Source organism: Scardinius erythrophthalmus (assembly GCF_964197995.2).
Source record: "Scardinius erythrophthalmus genome assembly, chromosome: 9".
In the NCBI taxonomy this organism is placed as follows: domain Eukaryota; kingdom Metazoa; phylum Chordata; class Actinopteri; order Cypriniformes; family Leuciscidae; genus Scardinius; species Scardinius erythrophthalmus.
The window spans coordinates 2259471-2281385 of record NC_138229.1 but is presented as its reverse complement, the minus strand read 5'-3'; the positions used below and the strand labels follow the sequence as shown (position 1 = coordinate 2281385).

At 42.0% G+C, this 21915-nt stretch overlaps 1 protein-coding gene across 1 annotated transcript in view; it reads right to left on the bottom strand.

Annotated features, from left to right (window-relative positions):
* The window catches only part of LOC308695803 (GTPase IMAP family member 8-like), a 36024-nt gene that overhangs the window by 5766 nt on the left and 8343 nt on the right, over positions 1-21915 (bottom strand). The window contains exons 3-4 of the mRNA XM_081374019.1: positions 18888-19592; positions 13294-13977 (exon numbers count right to left, since the gene is read on the bottom strand). Coding sequence (XP_081230145.1) covers positions 13294-13977; positions 18888-19592 — 1389 coding nt within the window. The remainder of the gene's footprint in view (positions 1-13293; positions 13978-18887; positions 19593-21915) is intronic.

The window sequence follows — 21915 nt, the reverse complement described above, 5'->3', positions numbered from 1 at the left end:
GTTATTGAACAACTTCGGGAGAGAAGACTCAATTCAATGAACAGGTTCGACTTCTTTTAGAGGAGCAAGCGTCTTTCTAGAGGGTGCTCACAGAAGTGATGGTCTCTACTGCATAACAATTCTTGCGGTAGACCAGAACCAATGCGTCCCGTTCTTACTAGAACCAGACCTGGAACTTTCCAAGGTCTAGATGCGGGTGCCCCATCCCTGAGAATATTTCAGAGGAAGGTGTCAGGAAGGCTGTCGAGAGGAGGAGGTTGGTTGGCCAATAAGGGGAAACTAACAAGGCCTGCTCCATTGCACAAGACAGGAGCAATGCTCAACACCAGATGTGAAGGGATCACTGAGCATCAGGAGCATATCTACTCAACACGTGAGTGTGATAGAATTCACGGTGTTTCAGGACGTTTCATCGTACGACTACGAAGCAAAAAGCAACTAGCGACTATGTAAGACGTTCTCGACTGAAAGGGAACTAATGATCCATCAACTAGTAGGATTGGAACTAAAGATTGAGGATATTTCTCTCCACCAGAGAAACATATCTGGGACAACTGCGAAAGAGAAGTATGAAAAAAGGCTGAGAGAAATTAGGAGCACAGGAGTTCTAATATTCTGTAAAAAATAGAGCCCACAGGGGCAGAGAACCAATCCAGACAGTAAAGGAACTACTGACGTTTGAAAAAGATCTCCAGGGCCTGACCCCGTTGAAAACTTGGGGGAAGGAAACCGACAGGGACGAGTTACAAACTTTTGCAGTAAGGTACGATAGGCGGTCCAAACAGGAAGCCGAGAAAAAGGGAAATCAAGACTCCCAAAACCTAACAAGAAACAGGCAGCAAGGTCAGAGAAGGTCAGAAAGGCTCAAAGGAGATCAGAACCATAATGCCCCACAAGGGCCTAAATACTTTGAAAAACCAAAAAGCCCCAGGGAACAAGGGGAACCAGTCAAGATAAATGGCTATCAAAGAAGAGGCAGATCACAGAGGCAAGGAAGACAGGGAAAACCTAATAGAGGACAATCCCAAAAGCCACCAAAAATGGCGCTAAACCGAGTACCTCAACCTATGTCTCAAAAGATGAATGGGATAAAATGACCCCAGAACAACAAAATAAGTTTAGGGAGCAAGGGCTAGACAAAAAGTAACAGGGAGAATTCTAAACAGTAATGATCAAACGAAGACGAGATCAATGAGAACTAACAAATCTTAGAGGGAACAGAAATAGGAAATCCCCAAGGGAAAAGCAACCATCCAATCTGACCTAATTAAAGAAATAGAAGGCTTCTTCTATATAGACTACAATGGCAAGACATTCATGTTAGATACAGGAGCAGAGATAACGGGCCTAACCGATTTAAAATTTATTTGCTATATTTCCGATCAATATATTTGTTTTCCTTAAAATTTTAATCAACACTAACTTTATTTTCATCTGAATTATAAATAATTTATGTCTGTATAAAATAATACTACCATTAAAAACAAATTAGATTTTCTTTTTTAATCAATATAGAATGTGTAACTTACTGTGTTGGGTGACAGTTGTAGGTTACAGTTTGACAAGAGTTTACAGTTTGACAAAAGCACAATGTTGTGTTTTATTGCGAGTGTACACAAATATAAATAAACACTTTTCAGTTTGAATGATGTCCTATGAACAAAATGACGGAGTATGTTTTTTTCCCACTGTTCGATCGCGCCAGCGCCTCTCTCTCTCTCTCTCTCTCTCTCTCTCTCACACACACGCACGCACGCACACACGCACGCACGCACGCACACACAACATATTCCAGCATTGCAATCTTGACATCGCAGACTGTTCATTATAGCCACGGAGCTTCAGAGCTAAATCGGAGCTACAGATTAGGTGTCCATAAAGAACCCGGGCTTACATTAATTAATTTGCACACGAGTTTAATTTTTTATATATTATATAAAAATAATATTATATAATATTCTCTGTGTATATTCATGCACCGAACCGTGAATATGAATATGAAATAAAAGGTGGCATACCTAAACCACAAAGGCAATACCCAATTAATAAAAAGGATTTAGCAGAAATTGAAGAAACTATTAAGGAAGTAAAACAATTAGGGGTGATTTAAAGAAGTAGAAAACGCAGTTACAAACTCACCGCTACAGGCTGTACCTAAACCCGATCAGAGGTGGAGATTGGTAACCAATTATAAGGCATTAAACAAAGTAACTGAACCAGATATTAGGTACTTGATTAATGCAAAATATTGTAACTAATGGTCTACCTAAGGGCCACATATTGACGAATTGGTAGTCAGCGTAGAGAATAATAAGGATGAGATAGAACTAGAACTGTATAATGAGAAAGATAAGGAAAATGAGAAAGATAAGAAAAACCCAATCCAGTTCATGTCATACCCAAAGCCCTAACCAGGCAAAACATGAACCAAAATCAGCATCCGACATTTTGGCCAGTATAGCTAAATGCCTGATACCAATAAAAACACTAGCTTTAGATCAACAAATAATAGTTGAATCCAAGGGAGAATGAATAACTCAACTAGCGTCCAAAAACCTAGTAAGCGAGGCACCTAAGGTCCATCAGTTTACATGGGCAAAATGGAGGAGAATACTGCAAGATACTCAATTCATTTTGGACAGAGGAAAATCCCTAAAAAGGATAAAATAACAGAAATCCCGAAAGGGGACAGTATTTGTTATTATATATAGATATCATATATAGATGGTTCCAAAGAGGACGAGAAAACCTGGTGGGGCTTCACTAGAAAAGAAAGAGGTAAAATAGTTTTCAAACAAAAAGGACAGTTGGCAAGTGAGGAATCAGCACAACTGGCTGAAGTTACTGCCGTTGTAAATGCATTAAGGCATATGAAGGAAACAAACAGCATAGCTGCAGTATTAGTCACAGATAGTGACTGTGTATAAAGCGCTGACAGAGCATGTTGAAACATGGAAACTTAACTTTTGCACAGCAAAGGGCAAGCCGCTAAAACAGGATGTTCTGTGGAAGGAAGTTGCCGTGCTATTAGAGTGAAACCACGAGTGTTGCATCAAAGCAGTCACACTGTGCAATCAACAGTAGCTGCCAAAGGCAATGCAGAAGTAGACAGTTATATTAGGGACAAAACAGTCCGAATAACTAAAAACTCAGAGCTATCACCAAGGCAAGCGAAAAAATATATATATTGTTGAGATCCTACATCTCTGAGGAAGTTACATGGAAAAATATTGTAAAGACACGGGGCTTAACATACAAAATCTAAAGAGAACTTATCTGAGAATTAGGAAAGGATGTCCTGAATGTAGGAAAGAAATGACAAGTAGAAATAATGATTACGGATCAATAAAAACGGAAAAAGAACATGAAGAGACTTCTTAGTAATAGTTGATAACTGCACTAATTACCTACAAATATATCCATGCAAACAGGCTACTAGCTCAGTAGTAGTGCAAGCACTAAATGAGTGGATAAAATATCGTGGACCACCGATGACAGTCAGGGGCGATAATGCATCAAACCTCACAGGACAAGAAGTTGAGGAATACTGTAAGAAAGTCGGGGTCAAATTAATAAAAAGCGTAAAGTATCAGCCAGTCAGTAATGGGATTGCTGAGGGAGATGTAAAGATATGTAAAGAATGGTTCATAAAAAATGAGAAATTGGGAGAATTATAACCTTTATTTTACCAGGAAAGAAGCACATTGAGATTAAGAATCTCTTTTACAAGAGCGTCCTGGCCAAGACTGACAGACACAGCACGTTTGAGTTTAACAAACATCCAACAATACATACACATATACACACACAAGCAAATCCAATCAAATTTCAATATCACTACATAGCTAGCTAAAACATCTACAGCCCGATGTTTCCTTCTCCAAATCATTTAAAAATACTTTAAAAGTGTCCAACGAAACCAGTTTCTTCAGTTTCAATGTACTTTGTAAACAATTCCAGGCAGAGGGAGCAGCAAATTTAAATGCCTTTTTCCCAAACTCTGTACGTGCCACTGGAACAGACAGTAAAAATAATTCCTGTGACCGGAGGCTATAGCTACAAGCATACTTTTTACAAATGTATGTACAAAGATATGAAGGAAGTAAACCAAGAATAGATTTATAAATAAGAACATGCCAGTGTTTTTGTCTTTGGATGGACAACGCAGACCAGCCAACCCGAGTATACAACACACAGTGATGAGTGAGGGTTTTAAGATTTGTTATGAACCTCAGTGCACCATGATAAACAGTGTCTAAAGCATGTAAACACTGTGAAGATGCATGCATATATATAACATCACCATAGTCCAGTACAGACAGAAAAGTCGCTGCAACAAGCCTCTTTTTTGCCTCAAAGGAAAGACAGGATTTGATTCTAAAGTAAAAACCCAATTTTACTTTCAATCTTTTCACCAATTGCTGGACATGAGGGCCAAAGGAGAGAGCGTCATCAATTAAAATCCCCAGATACCTATACTGAGACACAAACTCAATTTCTGAACCTTGGGACGTAGTAATAGGCAGAAGATTATTATGAGGGATTGATTTGGATTTAGAAAACAACATGAATTTTGTTTTATCAACATTTAAAACTAATTTTAATTCAAATAAGTTACGCTGAACAATATCAAATGCAAGCTGTAACTGAGAGAGAGCCTGATTGGGTGTGGATGCTGAACTATATATGATTGTATCATCAGCGTAATAATGAAACTTTACATTATGAACATTATGATCTATATTATTTATATAAAGAGTAAATAGGAGTGGTCCTAGGACTGACCCCTATGGCACACCTTTAGTGACATTGAGTGAACCAGAGATAAAACCTTCTACCTGTACACACTGAGTTCTGTTTGAAAGATAGTTATTAAACCAACCGATCGTATGTTTAGATAATCCAATACTGACAAGTCGTTGTATCAGTAAGGTATGATCAACAGTATCAAATGCTTTTGATAGATCGATGAATAAGGCTGCACAGTGTTTCTTGTTATCAACAGATTCAATAAAATCATTTATTACCTTTAGGGCTGCCGTAGTTGTACTATGTTGTTTTCTAAAACCAGATTGAAAATCAGACAGGGTATTATTTACAGACAGAAATTCTTTTAATTGATTGTTGACCAATGTTTCAAGGACTTTGGCCAAAACTGACAGCTTGGAAATGGGCCGGTAATTATTTGGGTGTGTAGGATCTCCGCCTTTAAACAGAGGAAGAACAAAAGCTGATTTCCATATAAGTGGAATTTCATTTAAGTCAAGTGAAAGGTTAAAAATATGAGTCAGAGGTGGGGCAATAAAATCAGCTGCTAGCTTTAAAAAGTAAGGTTCTAAATTATCCGGACCTGCCGATTTCGAAACATCTAAAGATTTAAGGGCTTTGCACACCTCAGAGATTGCAATTGGTGAAAAGTTGAATGATTGACTAGACACTAAGCTCTCTGACTGAACAGTCGAAGGGTTCACATGAGCACCATTAACTGAATCAAACAAAAAACCAGAAGCAATGAAGTGTTCATTAAAACAATTAAGCATATTTACTTTATCAATGATTGTATCAGAGCCATAATTAATACATGATGGAAGTTCCATGCCTTTATTATTTTCAGTTAATGATTTAACACTTTTCCAAAATTTTGATGAATTGTTTAGATTGTGAGATGTTTCTATAAGAAAATGTTCAGCTTTAGCTTTTCTGATTGCAACCGTGCATGCATTGCGCAATCGCTTAAAATCAAGCCAATCTGAATTTAAATCGGTTTTCCTAGCTTTTGCCCATGCCAGGTTGCGCTCATGAAGCATATTTGATAAATGATGAGAAAACCATGCATTATTCCGACCCTTCACCCTGTACCTTTTGCGAGGAGCATGTTTGTTGACTAAAGCAGAAAGATTTGCATAAAAAAGTTCCCAGGCTATTTCAAGGTCAGGAATTAAATTTATTTGTTCCCACTCCAAATCATTCAAATCGTGTAGAAACCCTTGTTCTGAGAAATGTTTCATATCACGCTTGGTTATGATGTTTGGTTTAGTTTTAGGAATTTTTGTGTTTCTAACTGTTGCGATGACACAGTGATCACTGATGTCATTCGCAAATATGGATGCAGTTGAATACTTATGGGGAGTGTTTGTTAAGATTAGATCTATGAGTGATGATTTTTCTGGACATTTTAGGTTTGGTCTAGTGGGCTTGTCGACAATCTGAAAAAGATTCAATGCATCGCAATAGGTTTTAAATTCATCAGTTGCTGAATGCAACCAATTCCAATTTAAATCACCTAAAACTACCAATTCTTTAGCATCAAGAGCTGAGAATAGCTGGAATAAAGAAGGGAGCGCACTACTATCAGCAGACGGTGTCCTATAGCAACCAACAACAGTTATGCTGAGGGATTTAGAAACCTCAAGATCGAGAGCTAAAAATTCAAATTGTTTACTCACTGATTTAAAAAGCAGTACTTTAACATAAAACCTTTTTTTTTATAAATATTGCTACGCCCCCACCCCTTTTTGGTCTGTCAGACCTATATACATTATAACCACTAATACAAATATCCTTGTCTTGAACAGATTTACTTAGCCAAGTTTCAGTTAGAACAATTACATCCGCATCAGTGGATTGTGCCCAAATACGAACCATATCCATTTTAGAAATTAAGCTCCGAACATTCAAATGAATAAAACCAAGTCCGCACCTTGATTTAAAATCTGCAGGTGTTTCTAAGCTTGATGCAGAGTCAGAAACTGGGCCTGGATTAGGTTGAACGTTTCCCGAAATCAAAAGTAATAAAACAATCAAGCACCTCTGCCTAAATGATTTAATATTATAATATTTAGAATTTGTCTCTACTATTTTAAAATTCCAGTGGGCACTTATAGAGATTGTAAAATTATCCTGAAGAGCCATAACACTGGACAGACAGACCAGGTCTTCGGTGCAAAAACAGGACTGGAGTATAGAAGACAGTCTGGCACACGGCACCTCTAGTGCAAAACCAGATGCAGACGTTCCTCTGTGTGCTGTGAACGTAAGTGGAGTCGCTAAATATGGTTTGTCATACCCGTGAAAACCACCTTCAGTATTGTAATGGCTAGATAGGCACAGTAAAATAAAAAAACACAGCATTCGAGTCAGGCCCTTCATCTCTTCTCCAAAAGCACCAATAAAGCCCTTCATAGTAAAGTACCGGTAGGGAGTGCAGCAGTGGAATCCAAATCCACTTTGTGGGTAATCCACTCCAGTTATTCGCTCTCAGCTTCTACAGATAACTTCGATCTCCAAGACAGCTTCCACAGTCCAACCAGGTAGGATCATCCAAATCCTCCAAACCCGCGAAAAGCCGTCAGAAATACAAGCCACGCTTGATATAAGGTTCAGTTGACGGCACGGAGATACTAACTGTTGTGCTTTGACCATAAATTGAAGGATTTACGATCGCACTTTGTTAGTATTAATGTGACACTTTTGTCCAACTAGAGAACGAGAAGTTCACACTGATGAAACTGATGAAACTACTCAGATAGCTCACAGATAACTCACAACACACACGCACTCAAACGACTTAGTCTGACATCTTGGATCATGAGATGAGACGCAGAGATGAGAATGGGACACATTAATTGACCAATGTACCCATTTTCTCAATTACAGAGTCAAACCAAGTGAGTTCAAAATTGAAGATCAGCCCGATCAAGGAAATTTTAGCTCCAACCCATTTAAGGTAGGCGATGAAGTGATTATATTACATCAAGTCAGAGGGAAACGATTCAAAATAAAGACTGGAACTGTCTTCCAGACTCTAGAGTACTTTCCGAATTCAGGGATCCCAGAGTGAATTCTAGATACAGTAGGTACGAAAAGTATTCAGACCCCCTTATATTTTTCACTCTCTGTTATATTGCAGCCATTTGCTAAAATCATTTAAGGTCATTTTTTTTCCTCATAATTGGACACACAGCACCCCATATTGACAGAAAAATACAGAATTGTTGACATTTTTGCACATTTATTAAAAAAGAAAAACTGAAATATCACATGGTCCTAAGAATTCAGACCCTTTGCTCAGTATTTAGTAGAAGCACCCTTTTGATCCAATACAGCCATGAGTCTTTTTGGGAAAGATGCAACAAGTTTTTCACACCTGGATTTGCTTATCCTCTGCCATTCCTCCTTGCAGATCCTCTCCAGTTCTGTCAGGTTGGATGGTAAACGTTGATGGACAGCCATTTTCAGGTCTCTCCAGAGATGCTCAATTGGGTTTAAGTCAGGGCTCTGGCTGGGCCATTCAAGAACAGTCACGGAGTTGTTGTGAAGCCACTCCTTCGTTATTTTAGCTGTGTGCTTAGGGTCATTGTCTTGTTGGAAGGTGAACCTTTGGCCCAGTCTGAGGTCCAGAGCACTCTGGAGAAGATTTTCGTCCAGGATATCCCTGTACTTGGCCGCATTCATCTTTCCCTCGATTGCAACCAGTCGTCCTGTCCCTGCAGCTGAAAAACACCCCCACAGCATGATGCTGCCACCACCATGCTTCACTGTTGAGACTGTATTGCACAGGTGATGAGCAGTGCCTGGTTTTCTCCACACATACCGCTTAGAATTAAGGCCAAAAAGTTCTATCTTGGTCTCATCAGACCAGAGAATCTTATTTATCACCATCTTGGAGTCCTTCAGGTGTGCTTTCATGTGTCTTGCACTGAGGAGAGGCTTCCGTCGGGCCACTCAGCCATAAAGCCCCGACTGGTGGATGGCTGCAGTGGATGGTTGACTTACTACAACTTTCTCCCATCTCCCGACTGCATCTCTGAAGCTCAGCCACAGTGATCTTTGGGTTCTTCTTTACCTCTCTCACCAAGGCTCTTCTCCCCCGATAGCTCAGTTTGGCCGGACGGCCAGCTCTAGGAAGTCTTCCATTTAAGGATTATGGAGGCCACTGTGCTCTTAGGAACCTTAAGTGCAGCAGAATTTTTTTGTAACCATGGCCAGATCTGTGCCTTGCCACAATTCTGTCTCTGAGCTCTTCAGGCAGTTCCTTTGACCTCATGATTCTCATTTGCTCTGACATGCACTGTGAGCTGTAAGGTCTTATATAGACAGGTGTGTGGCTTTCCTAATCAAGTCCAATCAGTATAATCAAACACAGCTGGACTCAAATGAAGGTGTAGAACCATCTCAAGGATGATCAGAAGAAATGGACAGCACCTGAGTTAAATATATGAGTGTCACAGCAAAGGGTCTGAATACTTAGGACCATGTGATATTTCAGTTTTTCTTTTTTAATAAATGTGCAAAAATGTCAACAATTCTGTGTTTTTCTGTCAATGTGGGGTGCTGTGTGTACAATAATGAGGGAAAAAAATTAACAAATGATTTTAGCAAATGGCTGCAATATAACAAAGAGTGAAAAATGTAAGGGGGTCTGAATACTTTCCGTACCCACTGTATCTCTGGACTAACAAACTACATTAAAACAAATATCACGGACCAACAATACAGGAGTGCCCTGTTGCTATACATGATACAAGGGGCCGTAGCTCTCAAGTGTAATACCATTAGTAAAAGAACGAATGGGTATGTAAGATACCACGGTAGGTGTCAAGACATAAAGGATACAAGAACTGGAGAAAAAGAAGGTAATCTTATATGGCCAGTACATATGAAATATCTAGGGTCACATCCAATTCTGAACTCATATAAGCAACAATCAATAGGTCAATGGGAAAGCGGTTATTATCTAAAAATAACTTATCCAGGAACTCGGAGTAGAGTATACATTAGGCCCACCCGAGGGAGATTCGACAAAAGATGGATAACGTGAAGGAGTTTGCAGTCTCTGTTTGGGACTTGTCTTGCAGTTATCGTAGTAATAATTGTTGTCATAGTCATGATTATTACATTTTCAAAAAAGGGGCTTATCTGCAGAAAACTTTCGAAAGTGACTGGTTCAGCAGAAAACCGGAAGGCCCTTCTTCCGCAGGTTGACTTAGGACTGAGGTCTAAAATCTTGCAGTGAAAGGGACTGTAAGGGGCCTCGTAGCGTGACAAGGTTAAGGAACATTGCAAAGACAGACGGTGACAGAACGAGACAACTCCTCGAATCTTTCTTGCTAACTTTTGTTTGCAACAGCAGCTTAGACGATGGCAGGCAATAACACCAATTCTGCATGGCGTTGTGATGAAACCTCAAAGAAGATAGTGAGTATTATCTCAATAAATTTATGGTTGATTTCCTATTGGATAACCGGAATATTAACCATTCGCATGCCCGAACAAATAGTTTTTATGTTTGAGCCTAGCCTTGTATAATGTATTGAACGATTTATCATTAGTGCTAATTTTAGTGTCTAAGCTGCTGAGAAGTGCGAGATATGTAAAATTGTTTGGCAAAAAAAGGAATTATTGCATTGATGATATTTTCTATTGCCATCGCTGTGTACAATTTTGCACAGTGCTATGTTAAAATGATTTGGCTCAAATATGTTGGTTTGGGACTTCCGTTCCTTACCTACATGTTCTTAATTATTTTAAGTTATCAAAGAAATAAGACCTTTGGTGAAAAAATTGGCAGTACTGTATATTTTGTCTGTCTTAATGATGGCGGGGACTTCCAAATATGTGAACAAAAACCGAAACGAAGTTATTCATGATTGCAATTCTTTTTGGTATTAATGATTATTCCGTTATGTGGAAGATTATTGACAATTTTCTGAAATAGATTATTGTGTTACTGAAAAGAATTGATTTGTCACTATTTTTTAATTTTTTATTTTTTTTGTGTTTGATTGACAACACAAAAGAATCAAAATTCTTTGATTTTTGATTTTGTTTGCATATATTTGTCTTTGATAAACTGAAACCTACTTGGTACATGATACTACTTGATACATTGATACTAGGGATGTTAGCGATTAATCGACGATTTGACTCAGGATGGTGGGAATAGTCAACATCCGGAACCTGAATCTCCTCAGAGAACGGTTCAGATGCCGCAGATCTATAATGGGACGCAACCCATTCTTCTTTGGAACCAAGAAGTACCGGCTGTAGAACCCGGACTCCCGCTCGGGAGCAGGAATACGTTCTATGGTCTCCTTCACCAAGAGGGAGTGCACTTCCTTCCTGTGAACCGGTGTGTCCCGAAGAGCACTTAACGCTGGAATACGGACATCGATTACCTGAGGATTCTGTGAAGGAGCAATTCTCACTCACCCCTCCCCGGGGGGGACTGCCCTCAGAGCCTGAATTTGGCGTTAGGGCCTCTTGCCTTGTCCTCAGATCCGTTTTCTTGCTTGAAGGCTTCGGGCGAGCGTGTTGCTGAAACCCAAGCTCTCTAGAGGTAACACTCTCTTTTTGTTGTTGGCAGTGAGAGGAGCTTGATGACGGCTGGGGCTTCTCCCTGCTGAGATAGATACTGTTTGAAAGTGACCGACTGCTTCTTTGCCTCCTTGAACCTCTTGTTGACCAAATTAACTGTGTCGCCGAAAAGCCCAGAAAGTGAGAGCGGGGCCTCCAAGAGGCTCTTCAACTCGCGGCATCATCTCATAACCGTTCTCTTTAGCTGCCAGTATATAGCTGTAATTCACTACTGAAGGGCTAAACAGACGGAAAGAGAACAGTCTTTTCAATGACTTACATAACACGTTATGCAAGTCGGGATAGCAAGGTAAGCCCTGGCGTGAATGCTGTGACTGAGGCTGCAGGAAGCGCTCATAGAGTTTACTTTTCTTGTGCGCCACCTGCCTCTTGCGGGGCCAGTTGATGTTTAATTTAGCCATCGCACGAGTCACAACCTCCAAAAGCTCCTCATAAGTGGGAAGATGGGGTGGGCGAGTCTTCCATCTGTCCCGCCTCGATGTTAAGCACATCCACTTCCTCAGAAGCAGACAGCTCAAGCATCGGGCTCCTGGCCCAGGCGAAAGTAGCCACAGAGCAGAGCAGTTTATAAGTTTTTTATCAAGTATAGTCTTTTTGCTCAGAAATCTTAAATTTTTATAAAGTAAATGTAAGATAAACATTTACTCGACTGAAGCAACTTGGGTTTACTTGAATAATTCTTTGAATTTTTATTTATAACATTAAAAAATTATGTGTGAATAATCAAGTAAACCCAAGTTGCTGCCATCCAGTAAATGTGTATCTTACATTTACTTTATACAAAAAGACTTTACTTGATAAAAAAGTATAAACTATCAATCAGAGAACAGAAGGCAAGATGTTGATTGTGTACAACAAGTTTTTCAGCAAAGTTTTGGTCATATTGATAATTTATAGGCCCTAGAAATTTGTGTATTAAATATGATACAGTAGGCTAATATATTCATAAATAGGCATTATACTTAATGTTCGACAGAACATTACAAACAATGTTTAGTTTAAATGATGAGAAAATAAATGTTTTAAAAATGTGGCTAAATTCATTTATACCCCCAAAGGTGCGACGTGACCTGCATTTACAGACAGATTATTAAAAATGTAATTAATAAAATTTCAACATAAACGTAACAAGCTAATGCTTAACAACAACTTTTTAAACATGTATGTCCCCTCCAAATATTATAATATAAACTTTTCTGAAGGTTATTAGATTTCCCACTACAGGTGCTCATGTTGTATTTAAATGCTGCCTTTGAGCTAAACAAAGAATGTATGAAAGAAGTCACCAGATCTAAAAATTCACAACAAACACCCTTTCAACATGAAACCAAGAAATGAGTCCTAGACTTTCCTTGTCTCTCCCCACAATATTTGTATCACCCAGGATATGTTGCCCCTTTTAGGGTTAAAAGGGGAGGTGGACCAAAAACAATAACATCAGTTTTATCATTATTACATTTTAAGAAGTTCCCATGTACCCAGATTTTAAACCTTCCTACTTTTGGAAATGCGTAGAAACCTTCCTACATTTGATCTCACAATAATTTCTACAATGTGCATAGTTGACACAAAAAACGTGCGTACGCCTCTCTTCCAGATATGCAATTTATAAATCGCAAATGATTTTTACATTGTGTGCAGCAGAATGGTTTCCGATCTTTGCATTATTAATGTCATTAACATGTAAAAGAGCACCAGCCAACATCCAAACCATGTTTCTCTGACTCTCTGTCACAAGGAAAAGTGTGTATGCCTGCTTAGTCAAAGACCATTTTTATAAACATTAATGTTGGCATGGATTTTAGAGTACACAGACTATAAGTTAAAAAATTAGGCCCATGGTCTAGAACAATGAGGAGGAAACACATCTGAGACTATATGTAGATAATATTCATAAAATTGTATGATGTCACTCACTAGTCTGTGATCTGGATTCCTCTCTCCATTTGTCCAGGTGCTCTTCTGTTTTATTTCTACAATCCATCTCTTGTAAACACTTTCTGTCTATTTCAAAATGGCAACCATTGTTTTGTGCCACTGTCTCCTCAATCTTCTCCAGCAGCTCCATGACCTGAGTGTCGTCACTCCTGTTGTGATTGTTGAGAACATGAAACCTGTTCCCACATTTGTCCAGCAGCCGCTGGAGATCCGGCCCTTCACTCTCAATGTGCCGCTCTATAGATGTGTCCAACAGAGAGTCTCCATGAGTGAACAGCACTATAGTGTGACTCCAGACTCTCTCACTGAGAAGATCCAGATGCTCCTGCAATGCTTTTCTCTTATTCTCTTTAAATCTAGTGTCCACACGTATGATCAGTAGTACAGCGTGTGGTCCTGGAGGACACAGAGACACACTGAGCAAAATCTCCTGTTTCTGTAACTCAGGACTGAACTCGCCATAGGAAAACCTCCTCCGCCATCCTGGAGCTTCAATGACAGTGATGTGTCTGTCTGCTACTTCTCCATGTCTCTTCACACACTGAGCAGATTTCTTCAAGCCAAACTCCTCTCTGCCCAGGATGGTGTTTCCAGCTGAACTCTTACCAGCTCCTCTATATCCCATCAACACAATCCTGAGCTCTGAGAGATGTTGGGCATCACCTGCAACAAATACAGAACAAACACAATTCTTAAGGTGGGTGACATCTTAAATCTTCTTAAATAATCTCTCTTTGTAAAAAAGGGGTCCATGAAATAAGGTTCACCTTATCTGTATTGGTGTCAAACTACACATTATTGATTAAAAAATGACATATAAGTGCATTTTACATCAATTAAACTCTGAATTCAGAGTTGAACGAAGGTTTCCTATCGTCTGGTCACTACGACGTTCGTCGTGGTGATCGACGAATAGGAATCTCGCTAGAGAGGCCAGTCTACTTCGAGTGAAACTAAACAAGCCAATGCACATTGGCGTGCAATCATTTGCATCAGCTGTGCGGCCTCGCAGCGCGGGTATAATAAGCAGCTGGTGATGATTGCACTTCAGCTTTTTGCTTCGGAGCCAAGCACTTTGTTGCTTCTACAAAGAGTGTGAAAATTTTTTGAGAAACAAGCCTTTGGATCTCTCCTTTTTCGGTGTGGGTGTCACAACACGGCAGCGTGAACAGTCTTCTCTTCTCTGTGTTTTTTTTTTTTTGTCCCCCGCGAAGACCAGATGTCGATTGCTGCATCGGAGGGTGGGTCAGAGTTCTCCGCGGATGACGACTCAGCGCCATTACCTCCTTTGGGTGTGTCAACGATGCCTGAGACGGACCTGGAGATGATGGCCATGCTTTCCCGGGCCACCAACGGGGTCGGGCTCTTGTGGAACCCTCCACCGTGACCCTCCAACCCACCCCAGTGCCTTTCTTCCCGGAAGTGCATGAGGAGCTTACGGGGACGTGGACGGCACTTTTTACTGCCAGAAACCGTTCCGGTGGCTCCTCCTTCCTCACCACCCTTGATGGCGGGGCGCTTAAGGGATACACTCGTGTCCCGCCAGTGGAACGGGCCGTTGCTATGCAACTGTGCCCTAACTCCACTTGGCGCGGAGAACCGTGTCTTTTTTTTGTCTGTGTGTGTATTGAGCAAAAAAAAAAAAAGAAGCTGTTATAACAGCTGGTAAGGTGCGCCATCAGAGCGCTCAAAAGCTGTTTTTACAGCTGGTAAGACCTGCCAGCGAGAGAGAGAGACAGCGCACAGACAGGTGCACATTCCTGTCTGTGTTCGCAGTGACTGTTCCCCTGCGTGTTTCAGCACCAGCGAGAGCAGTCCCTAAAAGAGCTTACACAGATAGAACACGTCTTTTTAAAGATGACTTTCTACCTGTGTGTTTCTGGATGCGGTCGTTACCTGGGCTCACGGGATGGTCACGATCGCTGCCTCGTGTGTCTGGGCATTAAACACGCTGAGGCAGCTTTTGTGGATGAGTCATGTACCCATTGTGGGAAGATGACCATCGCGGAGCTCAACTGCCTCGAGTTGCTTGCAGTACGTCTCGCTCTGAGCCGCTTAAAAAGGCCGCTTCAGGGCAGAGACGTGCTGGTCCGTACAGACAACACTGCGACCGTTGCGTACATCAACCGACAAGGTGGTCTACGCTCCCGTCGCATGTCGCAATTCGCCCGCCATCTCCTCCTCTGGAGTCAGAAGCATCTGAGGTCGCTTCAAGCCATGTATGTCCCCGGGGGGCTCAAACGAGCTGTCACGAGCTGTGCTCCCGGGAGAATGGCGACTCCACCCCCAGGCGGTTCAGCTGATCTGGAGAGAGTTCGGGGAGGCTCAGGTAGACCTGTTTGCCTCTTGAAAGACCTTCCACTGCCAGTTGTTTTACTCCCTGGCCGAGGGAACACTCGGCACGGACGCACTGGCACACAGCTGGCCCCGGGGCCTCCGCAAATTTGCATTTCCCCCAGTGAGCTTACTTGCACAGACCCTGTGCAAAGTTAGGGAGGACGAGGAGCAGGTCCTTCTGGTGGCTCCCTATTGGCCCACCCGGACTTGGTTCCCAGAACTCATGCTCCTCGTGACAGTCCCTCCCTGGCCCATTCCTCTGAGGAACGATCTTCTGACTCAGAGACGGGGCACCCAATGGCACCCGTGTCTGGACCTCTGAAAACTCCATGTCTGGTCCCTGGACGGGACGCGGAGGTTCTAGGTGACTTACCCCCAGAGGTACTTAACACCATCACTTCTGCGTGTGCGCCGTCTACGAGACGTGCGTACGCCTTGAAGTGGAACCTGTTCGTCGAATGGTGTTCCTCTCACAGAGAGGACCCCCGAAGATGTTCGATAGGGTCAGTGCTTTCCTTCTTGCAGCAAGGGTTGGAGTGAAGGCTCCCTCCACCCTCAAAGTACATGCTGCCGCTATTTCAGCATATCATGACCACATAGATGGCAAAACAGTTGGAAAGCACGACCTGGTCGTCAGGTTCCTTAGGGGGGCGAGGCGATTGAATCCTCCTCGTCCCCCCTCCATACCCTCTTGGGACCTTTCCCTGGTGCTTCAAGCACTTCAGGATGCTCCCTTTGAGCCTTTGCAGTCAGCAGACTTAAAGCTTCTCTCCTTGAAGACTTTGCTGCTGATTGCACTGGCCTCGATCAAGAGGGTAGGGGACCTGCAAGCATTTCGGTGCCTAGAGTTCGATCTGGGTGACAACCATGTTGTACTGAGACCCCGGCCTGGCTATGTGCCCAAGGTTCCTACCACTCCTTTTAGATATCAGGTAGTGAACCTGCAAGCGCTGCCCCTGGAGGAGGCAGACCCAGCCCTGGCTTTGCTCTGTCCCATTCGCGCTCTGCGTATGTACGTGGACAGAACTCAAAGCGCCAGGACCTCAGACCAGCTCTTTGTCTGTTACGGAGACCAGCAGAAGGGAAAGGCTGTCTCCAAGCAGAGGATGGCCCACTGGATAGTGGATGCCAACGCCTTGGCTTACCAAGCTCAAGGCGTGCCCTGCCCGCTCAGGTTGTATGCACACTCCACGAGAGGCGTTGCATCCTCCTGGGCGCTGGCACGTGGCTCCTCGCTAACAGATATCTGTAGAGCTGCGGGCTGGGCGACACCTAACATGTTCGCTAGATACTATAGCCTACGTGTAGAGCCTGTGTCCTCCCGTGTTCTCACCCTAAACAGATAGAAGCATTGAGAGTACCGGCTCTGTCGGCTTGCTGCACCCTACTGTGCATCCTTATTGCTCCAGAGTCAACCTGTTGAATCCTCCATCACCTTCGGCCCGGACATGGCGGAGCGTCTGGTGCCAGGCCTTTATCCACTGAATCCTTGAGAACTGGGTCTAGGCTGGGTCCCACATGATTGACTCTACGGGGATCCCATGTGTGTATATTCTCCACGGCTGCTCCTAACGGAAGCCTGTGTCTTTCTCTTGGGCTAAGTCACCCACTATTCATATGCAGTACAACCCTTTGGGTTAGTCCATATGTCTATTCCCACATAACTCTCCTTAAGAATGTGGCTCCCGCAGCGTTCCCCTCCCTCAGATCGGGCACGCTTTCCCAGTGTTATCCAATAATCTCACTGTATGGGTTATCACGGAACAACAGTGACGGATACTCTCGGTGTAAGCCCGCTCCTATCGTCCTTCCAGGCAAGAAGGTGTGGAGGCTTACACAGGGCGCTGGATGGGGTGCAGCAGCTGTGGCGCTTTGGTAGGGATTCCTATTCGTCGATCACCACGACGTACGTTGTAGTGACTGGATGATAGGGAACGTCTTGGTTACATATGGTAACCCTCGTTCTCTGAGGGAGGGAACGGAGACGTACGTCCTGTCGCCACATCTGCCGCTACCCGCCGGGGCGACCAGCTTTTCAGGCTTGGCTCCTCAGCAAAAAACTGAAGTGCAATCACCACCAGCTGCTTATTATACCCGCGCTGTGAGGCTGCACAGCTGATGTAAATGATTGCACGCCAATGTGCATTGGCTTGTTTAGTTTCACTCGAAGTAGATTGGCCTCTCTAGCGAGATTACTATTCGTCGATCACCACGGTGTACGTCTCCGTTCCCTCCCTCAGGGAACGAGGGTTACTATATGTAACCGAGACGTTATCAATGGAGAATAATTATGAAGAAAAGAAAATAGCTTAATTTGAATGATCTGCAGACAAAACAACAGATCACAGAACACACCGATTAAGCAAGACTAAATTCCAAATAGCTTCAGAATAATATTTTCAGAAAGTATATTCTTTAAAAATAATTAGGCTAAATTATTCCTCTAAACCACTGAATAAATCTCTCTCTTGTGTTCTCACCTGTGAAAGCATTATCAATGCACTGGTGGCTATTAGCACCAGCAAATACATGACTGTATTACATTTACATTCATTTACTAGATGAACAGAAAGCCAAAAAAGACCATTTGTGACTGCTTATATTTATAAAAGACTTTATGGGGGAAGAAACAGCCTAAATTGGCATAAACAGATGCAAAATCTTATCTGTATTGACCAATATGAAAGCAGTAAAAGTGTCTCGCAAAAAACGGTGAACATGTTGACATTTTTTGCTCATAAAAACAGCTTCTAATCTTACAAATGTCCATTTTACATTACATATTTTTGCCTTAGTTGGAGCTCCAAATAAAATATAGTTCCACCAGCAGTCTAGAAGTTTTTATTTGTAATGGACTTTCAAAGTGTTTGACGGGACAAACATGAGGCATGTCTATCAGTGTAAAGCTGATGTTTAAGATTATATTCAAGACAAGATGTTTGCAGGGTTTTTATTTTTTGTATTGTTTTCTATGGATTAGGTAAAGGGATTTCCGTTATCAAAAGCACATCCTATGAAGAACAGGCTTGTTTAAGAAATGAAAGCGCTTATTTCCTTCAGTAACAGATTTTAGGGGCCGTCACTGTGAGCTGCCTTGAACCCATCTATTGGGAATGCCTCTACAAATAGCAGTTAATGACAAGAAGTGTCTTGCTATTATTGCTGTGAGTGTTACATTTTCATGACTTACTTAATAAACTCAGTGTGTATCTGCACTATGAAGTATATGGACTCACTCATCTGTGATCTGATGTTTTCTCTCCTTTTTTGTATCCTCTTCATTCGTTCTTCTGCTCTCTCTTCCTCTGCTCTTCTTCTCTCTTTCATCTCCTGTAAAATCTTTCTGTCTATTTCAAAATGGCAGCCGTTGTTTTGTGCCACTGTCTCCTCAATCTTCTCCAGCAGCTCCTTGATCTGAGTGTCGTCACTCCTGTTGTGATTGTTGAGAACATGAAACCTGTTCCCACATTTGTCCAGCAGCCACTGGAGATCCAGCCCTTCACTCTCAATGTGCCGCTCTATAGATGTGTGTAATAGAGAGTCTCCGACAGTGAACAGCACTATAGTGTGACTCCAGACTCTCTCACTGAGAAGATCCAGATGCTCCTGCAATGCTTTTCTTATATTCTCTTTAAATCTAATGTCCACGCGTATGATCAGTAGTACAGCGTGTGGTCCTGGAGGACACAGAGACACACTGAGCAAAATCTCCTGTTTCAGTAACTCAGGACTGAACTCTACAGAGAAATTCCACCACCATCCTGGAGCTTCAATGACAGTGATGTGTCTGTCTGCTACTTCTCCATGTCTCTTCACACACTGAGCAGATTTCTTCAAGCCAAACTCCTCTCTGCCCAGGATGGTGTTTCCAGCTGAACTCTTACCAGCTCCTCTATATCCCATCAACACAATCCTGAGCTCTGAGATATGTTGGGCGTCACCTGCAACAAATACAGAACAAACACACTTCTTAAGGTGGGTGACATCTTAAATCTTTTTAAATAATCTCTCTTTGTGAAAAGGAGTTACTGAAATTAAATTGTGCCTCTGAACCAATGAATAAATCTATCTCTTGTGCGTGTTCTCACCTGGGAAAGCATTATTAATGCACTGGTGGCTATTAGCACCAGCAAATACATGACTGTATTACATTTACATTCATTTACTAGATGTAAATAAAGCCAAAAAATACCATTTGTTACTGCTTATAATTATAAAAGACTTTAAAAGACAGCCTAAACTTGTATAAACAGATCCAAAATATTATCTGTATTTACCAATATGAAATAAGTAAAGGTTTTGGCAAAAAATAAAAAATAAAAAATAGCCTCTGATCTTACAAATGTCCATTTTACTAATTGACGTCAACCAAACTACTCACTCCAAAAGTATGTAACACTTTTAACACATTCAACTGCGTATAGAACATCAGAACATCTAAACATTTTACAGATCAAGGGCCCTATCTTGCACCCAGCACAATTGACTTTGTACACCGACGCATGTTTCATTTCTATTTTGCACCCGCGCAAAGCGCACTTTTCCCTCCACAGAAGCACGTCGCTAAACTAGGGAATGAACTTGCGCTCCCTGGGCGGTTCAGTGCAAAAAAGAAAGCGTGTTCCGGCGCAAACGTTCCCTGGTGCTATTTTACTGTTCCATAAAACAATAGCGCCACTGGCCAGAAAAAAACTAGTCTAAAGTCAGTGGTGCATTGCGCGTTGTTCATTATGCTATTTTAAGGGCGCATGCTTGACCATAATGTATAGCGTGCACTACGCGCATACACTTTGATTCTTTAATCTACACAGAAGCAGCAGTTTTCATTTTTGCAAATCATATTATTACAAACGATAGATAGATAGATAGATAGATAGATAGATAGATAGATAGATAGACAATTTATTATAAAAGCATACATCTAGCTTACACATTTACCCACATTATTATATGCCTGTTTAACCGAAGCTAATTTGGGTGTGTTTCTCCATCCCCAATGTCACTTCTCTCTCTTTTACGGCCGTGACGAGAGCGTCGGTCTCCTCGGCTGTGAACCGCTCCTGGCGCGCGCCTGGCAAATCCGCCATTATAATAGCAATACGCCAAGGAAAAAGCGCGTCTGCTCTTAAAGGGAATGTGAGATGATGCTCTGATTGGTTTATTTCACGTTACGCCCAAACCACACCTATGAATAATGAAGCTACTTCAGACCAACCCCTTTTAGATTTGCGCCGGGCGCAAGAGTCATTTATCCCGCCGGGAAAATAGCAACAGCGCCGAGAGCCGCCCACAAAGTTACTTGCACTTTGCGCTTTGACACTTGCGTTTCAGATCGTTAAAATAGGGCCCCAAGTCTGTTAGGTGGTTTACGGGTTCTAACAGGATATCTTCTCACATTTGGGGAAGAAGCAGTAGCTGGCTCAACAAGCTTGGTTACATGCTGGTCTAGAGCATCTGGTTCGATGTTATTAGATGTTAAAGGCAGTTATTGTCCCTTAACTTCCAGTATTTGTGATGTACTGTTCTCTGCTGGCAGTGGTTCTGTGTTTTTTGTAATTTCTGGATGACAGTCTAACATTTGATCTGCATGTCTTTTCCAGCTTTGTGAACTGTCCACCTGAGCCATGTACGACAATGGTTCTGACTGAGAAGAAACAGTTCTGGTTTTCCACTTCTCCTCTTCCCGTCGATAATCTCTGACCAGCACCGAATCACCCACATTGAAGTCTCTGTGTTTTGCATGGAGGGCACAGTAAGAACATTGAACTTGGTTTCAGTAGATCCAGCCATGTCCTCAATCTGCGATGCAAGAATAACATAGCAGGGGTTTCTTTTGTTGTGCTATGTGGTGTATTCCTCTACTGTAACAAGAAACAGTCTAATCTCTGCTGTAATGGTACTGGTTCTTTGGATGCTCTCAGTGAATGTTTAAAAGTCTGAACGAAATGTTCAGCCAGTCCGTTGGTGGCTGGGTGGAATGGTGCAGAACGCATGTGTTTAACACCATTTGTTTTCAGAACACATCCAAACTCCTCTGAAGTAAATTGTGGGCCATTGTCGCTAACTAGTGTTTCAGGTATACCGTAACGACTGAATAGATGTAGCACGTAGATCTTGAATTGTCTTTGAGGAAGTTGTCGAATCCATCACATGAACCTCTGGCCATTTTGAGTGTGCATCAACAACCACCAGAAACATCAAATGGACAAGCGAAATCGATGTGAATTCGCTGCCAAGGAGCTCATGGCCATGCCCAGGGATGTA